The following is a 15,000-nucleotide window of genomic DNA, read 5'->3' on the forward strand; positions in this document are numbered from 1 at the left end:
ACCTTCCTCTACCGCTGCTCCTCCCTCCTCTCCCTCCTCCCCCTCCTCTCCCTCCTCCACCTCCGCCTGCCCTCCCTCAGCTCCAACCCCTCCCCAGCCTCCACCTCCCTCTCCCCAACTCCATCTACAGGAGAATGAAACGGAGGTGAGGATCGAGGGCGTGACCCCGGAGGAGGAGGAGGAGGAGAGTCACCTCCCTCCTCCTCCTCCCTCCTCCAGCCCCCCCTCCACCCAGAGACTCCTCCAGGATGAAGACAGTGACGATGAGCCGATGGTGTAGTTTTATGAAGCTGAGTTTCTCCTTCTGCTCTTCATGTGTTGCTCTGACCTCTAGTGACCTTTAGGCCCAACGCCACGCCCCTTTCTGAAAAAAAGCCGTCTGCTCGTCTCACAGATCTTTCTTTCTCTCTTTCTTCTTTTTCTTTCTCTTCTTTTTCACTTTCTTTCTCTTCTTTCTCTTTTTTTTTTTTTTAAGATTTATTTTTATTAACAAAAATGTTGTTTTACAGAATATTTGTAGTGAAATAGTATTTACAGTTTGTTATGCTGAAAATATTATTTTACAAAAGAAAATATACAAATGTATAACCTTATGGAAATCACCACACAAGGATGATGTTTTTTTTGTTTTTTTTAACATAAGATGAAAGCAAGGAGAAAAAAACAACAACAACAAAACAAGACAAAACAAAACAAAAACATTACACAAAACTTTCTCCCCATCCCACCCCTCCCCTTGTATGGCTCTGTTTCCTTTCATTTATACATCTACACAGTCTCTACACAGTTTACCTTCACCCATCCGTACACATTTATATCTACACAAACCAATACAGCACTCACAACAAAATAATCTCTTTATTTATCTCTTTCTCTTCTTTCTCTCTCTCTTTCTCTTTCTTTCTCTCTTTCTTTCTCTCTCTTTCTCTCTCTTTCTTTCTCTCTTCCTTTCTCCATCTTTAATAATCTCTGTGTTTTTAGATGCTCGTCTTCGTCTCGTTGTTTCTCAGGAACGCTTTAACTCCAGGATGACCTGATTGAGGCGTTTAGGGGTCAAAGGTCACCGTGACCTCACCAGTAATAGCTTCATATGAGTGTGAGTCAGGACATGTGAAACGACTATGTTTTCTTTTCTGAAGTCAAAGCATCCAAACCAACCTGAAGACAACCGGTTCAAAGTAACTCATGGAGTCTCTCGTTCATCAGGATCCTTCGGCCCTGACTCTGTCACATGTTTCATTATAATGTCTTCAAGAGGAAAAGGCATGAAAGGGCCAATTCATGCATTAATTAGTCCTTTAACGCAGCGGTCCCCAACCTTTTTTGAGCCACGGACCGGTTCCGTGTCAGAAATTATTTTCACGGACCGGCAATATAAATGACGTAATAAATATGACGTCATACAATTATCTGGGCATAAAGTGCCAAAACTACAACTCATCATTACGCCGAATGAGTGTGAGCCGTGCGCTTGTTGACCTGCAACGAGCCGCTGATGGAGACGGCGACACAGACGTGTGTTTGGTCCGCTGCTCCTGACCGAGTTCTGGTCGCTGTCATTAGAACACCGCAGAGTTGTTGTGTGAAATGTCATAAGGCCACCGTCATTTGCATCTCGACACATGTTCTTCTAGCTCGGACGGGCTCGATTCACCGGGTGGGTTTGTTTACAAATGGGTTGCACGTCTATTCTTTTGCAGTCGGGTCTTTTGTGGTTGGAGTACCGCTCAAACTCTTTTAAAAGCCTCTTCCACCCGGTCAACGTCTGAAACATGTAGAATGTTCCGCTGTTCACTCGCCCACACAGCAGCGACTTTATCGGCCAACTTGAAACCAGTTGTCATTTCCCTGAAGTGACAGAATTCATTGAGCAGGTTGAATCTGTTTTAAGATTCTTTGTCACTGAAATGTGCCGCCAGCAGAGGGTTCTCTGCTGAGACTGCCTGCAGCGATAAACCCGAACTAAGACTCTGAGCGGCTCGAACACGGTGGATCCGCTCCTTTTCAAAATAATATATTTTTCGACTGATTTTTTTAAATTACAACTTTTTATTCACTTTTTTCATGACCCGGTCCGGTCCCGCGGCTTAGTCGAACCGGGCGCGGAAAAAGTGAATAAAAAAAATCGGAATCAGTGAGGCCAGATCCACCAGTGTCTGAGCTTCAAATGTCTGGACCAGGTTGGCAACTGGCCTCTCAAAGAACCCGGGTTGGGGACCCCTGCTTTAATGCATTAATTGGCCTCATTGGGAAACTATTTGACTATTAAAGCTGCTCATGTGAGACTTTTCTCTCTGCTGCTGATTCCATTTTAAAATGGTCAAAATGTTACTCAGATTAACAGGATGGATTATATTATATATATATATACATGTGTATATATATATATATATATCCCTCTTTTTATTTCTATTTCTTCCTCCTTTTCTATAAATAAAAAGAGGGATATATATATGTATATATATATTTAGATACATATATGTATATACTGTATACATATATATCCCTCTTTTTATTTCTATTTCTTCCTCCTTTTCTATAAATATAAAAAGGGATATACATACATATATATGTGTATATATATATATACATATATATATCCCTCTTTTTATTTCTATTTCTTCCTCCTTTTCTATAAATAAAAAGAGGGATATATATATGTGTGTATATATTTATATACATATATATATCCTCTTTATTTTTTATATATATCCCTCTTTATTTTTTCTATAAATATATATATATCCCTCTTTTTATTTCTATTTCTTCCTCCTTTTCTCCTTGAGTCTCTCAGGTTCTTCAGATTTACCAAAAGTCTCTTTATCTGTGATTTAAATGTGAACTTCAGAGGCTCAGAACCGTCTGCAGCGTCTACTGTGTCTCTATTTATTCACCTTTAGTCTTCAAACCTCATCGCAACTTGTTTATGACTTTAAAATAAAGTTTTATTAAGTGAAATGATTTGACCGTTTTATTTATCCAGGTCAGGTGTGTTAGACTAGGACAGAGGAAAGGAAGCACGTGAGGACCAGGACAGAGGAAAGGAAGCACGTGAGGGACCAGGACAGAGGAAAGGAAGCACGTGAGGACCAGGACAGAGGAAAGGAAGCACGTGAGGGACCAGGACAGAGGAAAGGAAGCACGTGAGGGACCAGGACAGAGGCAAGGAAGCACATGTGGGACAAGAACAGAAAGGAAAAACATGGAGGACTAGGACAGAGGAAAGTAAGCACATGAGGGACTAGGACAGAGGAAAGGAAGCACATGAGGGATTAGGACAGAGGAAAGGAAGTACATGTGGGACTAGGACAGAGGAAAGGAAGCACATGAGGGATTAGGACAGAGGAAAGGAAGCACATGTGGGACTAGGACAGAAGCAAGGAAGCACATGAGGGACTATGACACAGGAAAGGAAGCACATGAGGGACTAGGACAGAGGAAAGGAAGCACATGAGGGTCTATGACAGAGGAAAGGAAGCACATGAGGGACTAGGACAGAGGAAAGGAAGCACATGAGGGTCTATGACAGAGGAAAGTAAGCACATGAGGGACTAGGACAGAGGAAAGGAAGCACATGAGGGACTAGGACATAGGAAAGGAAGCATGCCCCCTGGAACAAGAACTCAAAGGTAGGACAGAAATATAAATGTGTGTCTTTACAAATTGCGAAAGACAATTTTAAATCTTTTAACTTTTCATTACAAAAGAGACATTTCATTTTTGACTCAGTTCTACAGTCAGGTGTCACTAAAACTTCGTGCCTCCTGTACTTTGTGCCCTAAGACGCACATAAATCCTCCAAAGCCTAAACTTAACCAACAAGCTCTGATGACATCATGCTGCATTCTAATGAGCCACGTGTGCTCATTTAAATATGAAGACGTGAATATGTGTGTAAAGAGTCTTTTTAGCTGGTAGGGGACTAAAGGGAGGAAAGGAATCAAGGACGCACACACTTGAGAAATGACAGGAGGTGGGACTAATACTTGTGTGGAGACATAAATATATATTTAATTATTTATATATATACATATATTTATTCATATATTTTTATTTATTTACATATATTTATTTATATAAATAATATAGTCCCTGAACCCCCCACCAGCACAGCGCGAGGTCGTCTGTTCATGTTCCCAGACATGAAGAATCTGGTTCCCAGAATATATATATATATATTTTACACACGAACAAAGCAACATTCATACACACGGTCTTACTTTCATACAAATACATTTTTTTTAAATTTGTATTTAATTATAAAATGCTGTTTGCTATATGGTGCGTGTGTATAGTGTGTTACACCAGCAGGGGTCACAACGCTCTTCATTCAGGAGTGGCTCTGATCAAAGTGCTCAGCCAATCAGTGGCCGGGTAACGTTTATGACCTTTGACCTCGAAGCCTCCATGTTTGTTGTACAAGTTCCCTTCCTTCCTCCTCTTGTCCGTCCTATATCCTTCTTTCCTTTGTTTGTTTTTCCTTATTTCCCTCCGGGGGCGGGGCTTCTCGACATTTAGTTTTTTTTGTACATCCCTGGTTTTTCGTCTTTTTTGAAAAGTAATTTCCTCCGACTCAAAGTTGACAGTTGATGGAGCTTGATTTGAATATTTGAGTCTTTATTTCCCGTGTTGATGACGAACAGCAGAGCTCCGCCCCTTTTCGTCCTACTCCTCCAGCGATTGGACGACGCAGGGCGTGACCTCGAAGGGTTTCCTCGGCGCCGGCGGTCCCGAGCTCGAGGGCGCCTCCTCCCTCGGTGGGGGCGGGGTCAAAGAGCACGTCTCCGAGGTCAAAGTCAAGGTCACCTCGTCCACCTGTAGAGACATCGAAGAGTCTTTAACGTGACCTCGTTGACTCGGCAGGTTTCTAGGTGACAGGACTTACCTTCGTAGGCTCCTCCTCCTCGTCGTCGTGCCACTCGGGGACGCTGTCGGACTTGAGTCCCGCCTCCTCTCCGACCGAATCCACCGCGTCAGCCGGCTGCCCGACGACCTCCACCTGCAACCAGATTTTAATGTAGGGAGAAGAGACAGACTACAGGCTCCTCCCTCTTGTCTTCATTCAGACTACAGGCTCCTCCCTCTTGTCTCAATTCAGACTACAGGCTCCTCCCTCTTGTCTTCATTCAGACTACAGGCTCCTCCCTTGTGTCTTCATTCAGACTACAGGCTCCTCCCTCTTGTCTTCATTCAGACTACAGGCTCCTCCCTTGTGTCTTCATTCAGACTACAGGCTCCTCCCTCTTGTCTTCATTCAGACTACAGGCTCCTCCCTCTTGTCTTCATTCAGATGACATGCTCCTCCCTCTTGTCTTCATTCAGACTACAGGCTCCTCCCTCTTGTCTTCATTCAGATGACATGCTCCTCCCTCTTGTCGTCATTCAGACTACAGGCTCCTCCCTCTTGTCTTCATTCAGACTACAGGCTCCTCCCTTGTGTCTTCATTCAGACTACAGGCTCCTCCCTCTTGTCTTCATTCAGACTACATGCTCCTCCCTCTTGTCTTCATTCAGACTACAGGCTCCTCCCTCTTGTCTTCATTCAGACTACATGCTCCTCCCTCTTGTCTTCAATCACAGACTACAGGCTCCTCCCTCTTGTCTTCATTCAGACTGCAGGCTCCTCCCTCTTGTCTACAGTCACAGACTACAGGCTCCTCCCTCTTGTCTTCATTCAGACTACAAGCTCCTCCCTCTTGTCTTCATTCAGACTACAGGCTCCTCCCTCTTGTCTTCGGTCACAGACTACAGGCTCCTCCCTCTTGTCTACAGTCACAGACTACAGGCTCCTCCCTCTTGTCTACAGTCACAGACTACAGGCTCCTCCCTCTTGTCTTCGGTCACAGACTACAGGCTCCTCCCTCGTGTCTTCATTCAGACTACAGGCTCCTCCCTCTTGTCTACAGTCACAGACTACAGGCTCCTCCCTCTTGTCTTCATTCAGACTACAGGCTCCTCCCTCTTGTCTTTAGTCAGACGACAGGCTCCTCCCTCTTGACCTACGTGGTGCGGCTCCACCTGCGCGGCTCCCCACAGGTCGGCCAGCCGAGGGTGGGTGGGGGGTCCGAGGCTGTGGATGGTGCTGTTGGGCGTGGCCTGGAGGGAATGGGAGGCGCTGTGTGGCTTGGGGTCCGCCGGCTGTAGAGGAGGCGGGACTTGAAGGACAGATGTGTGCCTTGCTCGTCTTCCAGTCACATGGATTCAGAGTCGATCCCCGGCTGCCGCCTACCTGTAGCTGCTGGTACTGCAGCAGCTGCTGGTACTGGTGGAGGTGCTGCAGCTGATGGAGCTGGCTCTGCTGCTGCAGGGCCAGGTGGGCGTGGTGCTGCTGCTGCAGGTATCCGCCCACCGTGCCCTCGAAGCCCTCGCCGGGCGTCCCCGCCGCTCCGCTGCCACCTGGTGGGCGAGCACAAAGACACACCTTAGCGCCGTTAGCCCCGCCCCCACACCTCGCGGTTAGAGGGAGGAGGCTCGGGGTCTTCACCGCTGGACATGATGGAGGAGCCGGCGGCGGGGGACGCCATGCCCGAGGGCTGGCTGCTGATTGGCTCCCAGGCGTCGGAGGCCGACAGGCAGTAGAGGCCCTGGGAGACGTAGGTGTGAGGCCAGACGTCCGCCGAGGAGTGGTGGAGCACCTGGTCTGTACGGAGGAGGAGGAGGAGGAGGAGGAGCAATCAGAAACATGCTGATGAGCCACATGGTGGCGCTAGCGAGGCTCAAACCTGCTAAGAAGTCTTTGAATGTATTTCTTCTTATGAAAGACAGAATTGTTTGTTCTTGTTTTGATCCCAGGAGGTCAGACGAGGTTTTCCTAATCTTGCTTCCTGCTTTTCTTCCTTCCTTCCTTCCTTCCTTCCGTATATCCCTCTTTCCCTCCTTCCTTTCTTCTTTCCCTCCTTCCTTCCATCCTTCATTCCCTCCTTCCATCATTCCTTCCCTCATTCCTCCCTTCCTTCCCCCTTTCCTTTCTTTCCTTTCTCCCTTTCCTCCTTCCCTCCTTTATTTCCTCCCTTCCCTCCCTCCTTTCCTCCTTCTTTATGTCCTCCCTTCCTTCCCTCCCTCCCTCCTTCCTCTCCATTCGTATCATCCTATAGCTGAACTGAACAGATCTGATCACCTGACTTAGGAAACGAGTTTGTTTCATTCACTGAAGTGAGGAAGCAAATCTCTCTTTTTGGGGGATTTCTTTCAATATGATTCTCACTCCGTCGGCGTGTTTCAGGAGCGACGTGCAGCTGTGAGGCCGACCTCCAAAAGACCTTCAGAGAGAGAGAGAGAGAGAGGCTACCTCTGCTGGCGATGCTCTCCTGGTTGACCTCACTCAGGTGGGCCACGCTGCCCTGGTTGGAGCCGCCCCCCCCCATGGAGCTCTCCCCGTCCATCGAGGTCCAGCCGAACAGAGTCGCCTCGGAGATGGCGAACTGCTGCATGATGCCTGGCGAGGGCGAGCGAGAACAACCGCGGGGGAGAGAGAGAGAGAGAGGGAGAGAGAGAGAGAGACCCAACTCGAGACTCAAAAAGATCAAATCCCAGCAAAGTGGTTTAGTCCAAGTAAATGGAAGGACATTTTATGTCCATCCATCCATTTTCAACCAACCGCTTATCCCGGGTCGGGTCGCGGGGCATTTTATATGTATCACTATTCAATTAACTAGATGCTAGCTACTTATTGACTACTTACTGACGACTTCTTGACTACTTCTTAACTACTTCTTAACTACGTCTTGACTACTTCTTGGTTACTTATTGACTACTTCTTGGTTACTTATTGACTACTTACTGACGACTTCTTGACTACTTCTTGGTTACTTCTTGACTACTTCTTGGTTACTTATTGACTACTTCTTGACTACTTCTTGACTACTTCTTGGCTACTTCTTGACTACTTCTTGGTTACTTATTGACTACTTCTTGACTACTTCTTGGTTACTTATTGACTACTTCTTGACTACTTCTTGACTACTTCTTGACTACTTCTTGGTTACTTCTTGGCTACTTCTTGGTTACTTATTGACTACTTCTTGACTACTTCTTGGCTACTTCTTGGTTACTTATTGACTACTTCTTGGTTACTTACTGACGACTTCTTGACTACTTCTTGGTTACTTATTGACTACTTCTTGGTTACTTCTTGACTACTTCTTGACTACTTCTTGGTTACTTATTGACTACTTCTTGACTACTTCTTGACTACTTCTTGGTTACTTCTTGACTACGTCTTGGCTACTTCTTGGTTACTTGGACTCGACTTGACTTTGCTACTACTTCTTGACTACTTCTTGGTTACTTATTGACTACTTCTTGACTACTTCTTGGTTACTTATTGACTACTTCTTGGTTACTTACTGACGACTTCTTGACTACTTCTTGACTACTTCTTGGTTACTTATTGACTACTTCTTGACTACGTCTTGACTACTTCTTGACTACTTCTTGACTACTTCTTGACTACTTCTTGGTTACTTATTGACTACTTCTTGACTACTTCTTGGTTACTTATTGACTACTTCTTGACTACTTCTTGGCTACTTCTTGGTTACTTATTGACTACTTCTTGACTACTTCTTGACGACTTCTTGACTACGTCTTGGCTACTTCTTGGTTACTTATTGACTACTTCTTGACTACTTATTGACTACTTCTTGACTACTTATTGACTACTTCTTGGTTACTTATTGACTACTTCTTGGCTACTTATTGACTACTTCTTGGTTACTTATTGACTACTTCTTGGTTACTTATTGACTACTTCTTGGTCTTGACTACGTCTTGGCTACGTCTTGGCTACTTCTTGGCTACGTCTTGGCTACTTCTTGACTACGTCTTGGCTACTTCTTGGCTACTTCTTAGTTACTTCTTGACTACTTCCTGGCTACATCTTGGTTTCCTACTTCCTGGCTACATCTTGGTTTCGCTCTTGTGCCTGTGTCGTTCTCCAGCCGGCGCTCCTTCTCCCTCAGCAGGTTGTTTTGACCCGCGCTCCCCGTCGGCCCCGCGGTTGGTTTGCCCCAGCTCTGCCACTCGATCATATGGGCCACGCGGCCCTGGGCCATGGCGGTGGGCTTGGTCACCTTGTCCTTCATGGAGCGAGACACGCCTACCACACACACACACACACACACACACAGACATTGTCATAACTACTTCTGGCCGCTTTGGTTGATGACGCCTCCAACCGAGGCTCTGGGGGGGGGGGGGGGGGGGGGGTGTAGGATGATAATGATGAACTGTGAGATGTTGTGAAAGGGAAGCTGTTCATTACAAGTGGCCATGATACATCATGCCAGTGGGGTGACGCATGTGACTTCGTTGCTGGTTTTGAACGAACAGTATTTTAAAAATACGTTTCGTAGTCAACAAAGATTGTAAAAACAAACCCGCCTCCGTCCTTTAAACCTCCGTCAGTGGAGGAAATCCACACGACAACCTCTGTGGAAACTCAACACATCTATTTCATAACTATAATTACAAGACCACAGAGACGTCTTCTGGAGTTCAGCACATCGACCTCGCCGGGCTTTAATTGAGTGTCAAACATTCCTGTAACTATACGACTGAGGAAAGTCTCCAATAATCAGATTAATTGCCGGAGCAGTCGGCTGTACGGTGCTGCAGGTCAGAGGTCAGGTGAGCGGAGCTCCACCGCGGTGACGCATTGGGGTTTCCCGTGCGCTCGTTAGAGTTTGTTGAAGAATCCACGTTGGTAATTGTCATTACTCGACTCTCAGTAAACAGAATAAATGAGCTTCATTAGAGTTTCTGTAATTAATAAATGTGTTAAGGAGCCTGGGAGAGGAAAGTCAAACCTGTGGCCCGATGAAGAGGCAAATACAGGATTCAAACCGGGGACTCCAGCGCTGACAGAGGCCGCAGACACCAAACCAAACACAGACGGCTTCTTGGAAGTCACATGTCGAGTTATGAATAGAAACAGAAACAGTTTCTCCCCGGAGACAAAGAGCCGATCTCGTTTTAAAATCACACACTCTCCCTGCGGAGGCTGATTGGGGATGGAGATGGGAATGGAGTGAGGGGGGGGGGCTCGGCTATACTAAATATAATGTGTTTAAAGTGCACCAGACACACACAACACAACAAACACAGACAGACTTCAGGCGCTACACTTATGAACACGACAGAGCACAGATAACTCCCCCCCCCTCCACCTTGTTAAGAATATAAAATACATACATAGTCCCCCATGTCCCTCGCTTTGCATTAAGGCCCCGAAGCACCAAACCTTGTGTCCTCCTATGGCAGTCGGGCTCTGACCAGAGAGAACAGCTCATACTCATGGAACACACTGACACTGCTGGATAAGAAGCACAGATACTGTAGGGACAAACACTTCTGGACCTCGGCCAGAAGATGACACATCCACACAGGCTGACCTCATCCTGACCGCTCAGTCGTAGAATTGAGATTTAAATAAGAGCCGTACCTGTCACCGTCAAGAACTTGTTTATGAAAGCAACAGATAGTTTCAATGCTTTTTAGTTTCTATTATATTAAAGAAACTGCACAGCTCCTGCTTTAGATGGAGAACAACACACACACTGATTATGTGTACACGGTACAGATGCACCACTTGTCCAGATCATTAAAGCGAGTCCCTTACTTTAGTGTCTTTGAGGTCAAAGATTCTGATTGGATTTCCATCAATGGCTCAAAGGTCATTGACGTGTTGATGTCGATGGGAGCGACGGTGAGACGTGATGGGGGGAGGGGCGGCCATGTTGGTTCCAAGCTCCGCCTCCTGCTGCGGCTGCTTGAGGGTGAAGTTGTCGTTACAAAATACGCCGACGGTGACGAGATCATTCCTGTTTTCTTTTGTTTTTTATGTGTCAGATGATTTTTTTGGGAGAACCCAATGAAACGGAGGCAGAATGGAGTCTTGTTTTTGTTCCAGCTGGTTTTATTCTCTCTAATCTCTAATAAAGGGATAAAATACCCTAAAAAACACACTAAATCCTGACCAGTCACAGTTTGAGCTCACTAGCAACCTTAAATAGTGAATAGAATCGATAACCTCATCTTAGAGACGATGTTGTAAAATCATCTATTTAATGAAAATAAGCTTGTTGGACAGAAACTAACCCAGATGATGAATATATATATATTCGTCTGTTAATAACACCAGGTTGTCTGTTTCCTTCATGCCTGGAGTCCTAAAGTAAGTTCCCGTACAACGAAACTCAATCTAACACGGGACTTTCACCCAGGAGGCCGCTGTCCGCGTCACAGAGTCAACTCGCCGAGGATCAAACTCCAAAAACAAACCGGCTGATTTTAAACCAGAACCGTCTTTTGAAAAGGAAGTCATTTTGATTTTAGTTCGACCTCGTCTTTAAAACTGACTGTAACCCAGGAATGTTTAGGACACAGGGTTGTGCTTTTATTGTGTAATAGATTATTCTTTAGGTTCATTTGAGGGAAAAACACGTTTTAATACTATGAAGTAATATTGGAAAGACCACAATTAAAACTCTGTTTTCCTCCTTTATTGATTTATTGATTTCTTTTCCTCCGTTCTGCAAAGGGGAACGAATGCTCCGGCCCCACGGACTTTAACACGATCAACACTTCTCAGTTGACCCGTTTACTGTCGATTAAACCAATCAGAACCGTCTGAGCGAGAAGAAAACAAAGAGTGATCCTTTACACAACAACAACAACAACAACTCCACCCTCGTCTCTGGAGCTGGTGGAGGCAACATGGGGTCAGGGTACCTGGGACAGCAGCACAGACACACACCTGACACACCTGTCAGAGAGGACTTAGCCAGGGCTCCGATCCCGTAGGCCTGGGGGGGCTTCCTCTTGAGGCGGGGCAGGATGGAGGTGGTGTCCTCCATGGACGACTAGAGGGGGAGGAGGAGGGAGGAGGATAACAATAGTGCAGATAAAGAAGAATAACATAAATGGAGGTGAAGAGAGCAGATTGAAGAAGAGAAGAGAGGGAATAAGAAAGGAGGTTAATTATCCCAACGCCTTATTAATGTCTTACAGGGATCATTGCTTGAGAATCATTGATATATATATATATAAATGTATATTTATTTCTATATATATAAATATATATATATTTATATTGATATTTATATATATAATAATATATATAAATATTGGATTGGATTAAATGTATTGTCATTGCTAGTGATGGAGGTTTAAACAAGGACACTTACATTGACTCCTTCCAAGGAAGACTCGGTACGGTCATACTGAGGGGGGGGGGGGGGGGGAGCAAAGGGAGGAGATTTCAAATAGAGACACACGTGTTCAGTATAGTTCTTCCGGGTCTCGGCGGTTTCCTAGTTTCGGTTGTTTGTTGAGTTTTAAATGTCATAAAAACTTTTTTTTAACTCTGTTTCGAACTTGAAAAAAAAGTCTAAATATTTATGACGTGTTCTTTTGTCTTTTTCTCTGACGTCTCGTAAACATCAAAGTGTTTCTTACCACCGGATCACATTTGCAATTGCATTTTTATTATTTTGGCAATACAAATATAGTGGGGATTTCTTTTGTGGTTTAAATTTATTGGACAAAGTGCAGCAAGAAAGACACAACTGGTGTACTTGTGTGTACTTGTGTGTACTTGTGTGTACTTGTGTATTTCTGGCTCTTTGTGCGTCGAGAGCCCAGAATGTTTAGGTAACCAATGGATACCACTCGGCGGCAACCCTGTTGCCAGGGGCAACGGCCAATCTGATGGGTGGCCAAAACCTGGACACCATTTATTGTGTGTCCTCACACACACACACACAGAGACGTGTGTATCTTCATCTCTGTATCAGACACAAAGGAACGGGGAACATTTTGGAATCTGCGTTCGCTCAAGAGAATTAATATAAGTCATCGCTGTCAAAGGGAATTGTTTTATTTTTCCAATTTATTAACACGAGTTCTTTTGTCACATCGTTCCTCCACTGGAGCTTTAAGCTGGTTACGGCTACGTCATGGCTACGTCACGGCTACGTCACGGCTACGTCACCTTGGCTACGTCTTGGCTACTTCTTGGCTACTTCTTGGCTACGTCATGGCTACGTCATGGCTACGTCATGGCTACTTCTTGGCTACTTCTTGACTACTTCTTGACTACGTCTTGACTACTTTCTTGGCTACGTCATGGCTACTTCTTGGCTACTTCTTGACTACTTCTTGACTACTTCTTGGCTACGTCATGGCTACTTCTTGGCTACGTCTTGGCTACTTCTTGACTACTTCTTGGCTACGTCATGGCTACTTATTGACTACTTCTTGGCTACTTCTTGACTACTTCTTGGCTACGTCATGGCTACGTCTTGGCTACTTCTTGGCTACGTCTTGGCTACTTCTTGGCTACGTCTTGACTACTTCTTGGCTACTTCTTGGCTACTTCTTGGCTACTTCTTGGCTACTTCTTGACTACTTCTTGGCTACTTCTTGGCTACTTCTTGACTACTTCTTGGCTACTTCTTGGCTACGTCTTGGCTACGTCTTGGCTACTTCTTGGCTACTTCTTGGCTACGTCATGGCTACGTCATGGCTACGTCTTGGCTACTTCTTGGCTACTTCTTGGCTACTTCTTGGCTACGTCATGGCTACGTCTTGGCTACTTCTTGGCTACTTCTTGGCTACGTCTTGACTACTTCTTGGCTACATCATGGCTACGTCTTGGCTACGTCTTGGCTACTTCTTGGCTACGTCTTGGCTACTTCTTGGCTACTTCTTGACTACGTCTTGACTACTTCTTGGCTACTTCTTGGCTACGTCTTGGCTGCGTCTTGACTACTTCTTGGCTACTTCTTGGCTACTTCTTGACTACTTCTTGGCTACGTCTTGACTACTTCTTGGCTACTTCTTGGCTACTTCTTGGCTACGTCTTGGCTACTTCTTGGTTACGTCTTGGCTACGTCCCAGGGCTGCTGCTGCAGAGGCGGCTAGACATATTCAGGAGGTTCATTCATGGCCATTTGAAAGAGAACCGCAATGAGCACTTCTTCTGTGGCCGTCGCTCATCTTCAGGCACGAACATTCGCTGGGAAACAACGGTCACAAAGTGCTCCTGGTGTCCCTCACACCCAATAATGGGTCTACAGCCTCCATCTGTGGGGAGGGCGCCGCATAAAAATCACATTTCAGGCCCTCAAGTGAATAAAAAAGCCTTTTAAAAATACAGGCTTTTAAACTATAACATGCACTAACCAGACTGGAACACTTTAAAGTCGCTTTAAAGTAACTGTCAAACTTCACACGGCCATTTATCGTGTTTGTTGATTTATTGTTTTGAACTGTTCAACTCTTAAAGGTCCTGTAATAGATATGAGCCAACAGCATTTAAATATACACCTGGTACCAAAGCTCTCTTCTTCCTGATGTCTTCATTCAGCCAACAGTAATAACACATCCATAACACCGATGTAGTCACGCCGATGCATTGTGGGGATTGTGAATGTGCTTGTATCGCACCAAATTATTCTACAGATGGATTTTCACAATAAAATCCAATCTCGTGCAGCGATAATGTTGTATTGTTGATTCCCATGAGGTCATCGAAAAGGAACAAAACCCCACAGAATGCTCATCAAACGCTCGTCGTGGCAACGCGGCTGGAGACGGAAACAAAAGACTCAGGAAACAAAAGACTCAGGAACCAGCGGCGCTGAAACATGAAGACGGAGATGTAATCAGCGGCCGCCTCAGACTCTGAGACGAGAACCACGAGTGAATATGAATTCTGATGAACGAGTTTCTTTATCTGGGGTCAGAACGTTGAGAACCTCGACCGAGCTGAAGCTGAAGGATGGAATTCATTCTGCGCCCCAAACAAACTGAACCAGACGTCAACAAGACGTCCTTCTGTTCCGTTGATCTGGAGGTCAACCAGAGGTCAACCGGAGGAATGCTGTGTAAACAGGAAGTGATGCAAACACACGCTGTGCGTGATGCATGATGGGGAAACATGTGAGGAGGTGGTAAGCGTGGCGTCATCTCTGTCTTTGGACCGTGTGTGTGTGTGTG

At 45.4% G+C, this 15,000-nt stretch overlaps 2 protein-coding genes across 2 annotated transcripts in view; one reads left to right on the forward strand and one right to left on the reverse strand.

Annotated features, from left to right (window-relative positions):
* The window catches only part of LOC130198333 (chloride channel protein 1-like), a 26,851-nt gene extending 26,484 nt beyond the window's left edge, over positions 1 to 367 (forward strand). Inside the window, exon 22 of the mRNA XM_056421488.1 lies at positions 1 to 367. This exon is cut by the window's left edge and continues 104 nt beyond it. Coding sequence (XP_056277463.1) covers positions 1 to 280 — 280 coding nt within the window. The 3' untranslated portion in view covers positions 281 to 367.
* A 3,276-nt stretch (positions 368 to 3,643) lies between these two features.
* The window catches only part of LOC130198341 (protein FAM131B-like), a 35,100-nt gene continuing 23,743 nt past the window's right edge, over positions 3,644 to 15,000 (reverse strand). Inside the window, exons 3-11 of the mRNA XM_056421494.1 lie at positions 12,186 to 12,221; positions 11,756 to 11,861; positions 8,924 to 9,097; positions 7,289 to 7,552; positions 6,485 to 6,640; positions 6,230 to 6,396; positions 6,004 to 6,138; positions 4,886 to 4,999; positions 3,644 to 4,815 (exon numbers count right to left, since the gene is read on the reverse strand). Coding sequence (XP_056277469.1) covers positions 4,666 to 4,815; positions 4,886 to 4,999; positions 6,004 to 6,138; positions 6,230 to 6,396; positions 6,485 to 6,640; positions 7,289 to 7,552; positions 8,924 to 9,097; positions 11,756 to 11,861; positions 12,186 to 12,221 — 1,302 coding nt within the window. The 3' untranslated portion in view covers positions 3,644 to 4,665. The remainder of the gene's footprint in view (positions 4,816 to 4,885; positions 5,000 to 6,003; positions 6,139 to 6,229; positions 6,397 to 6,484; positions 6,641 to 7,288; positions 7,553 to 8,923; positions 9,098 to 11,755; positions 11,862 to 12,185; positions 12,222 to 15,000) is intronic.

This window comes from Pseudoliparis swirei, chromosome 1, assembly GCF_029220125.1.
Source record: "Pseudoliparis swirei isolate HS2019 ecotype Mariana Trench chromosome 1, NWPU_hadal_v1, whole genome shotgun sequence".
NCBI lineage: Eukaryota > Metazoa > Chordata > Actinopteri > Perciformes > Liparidae > Pseudoliparis > Pseudoliparis swirei.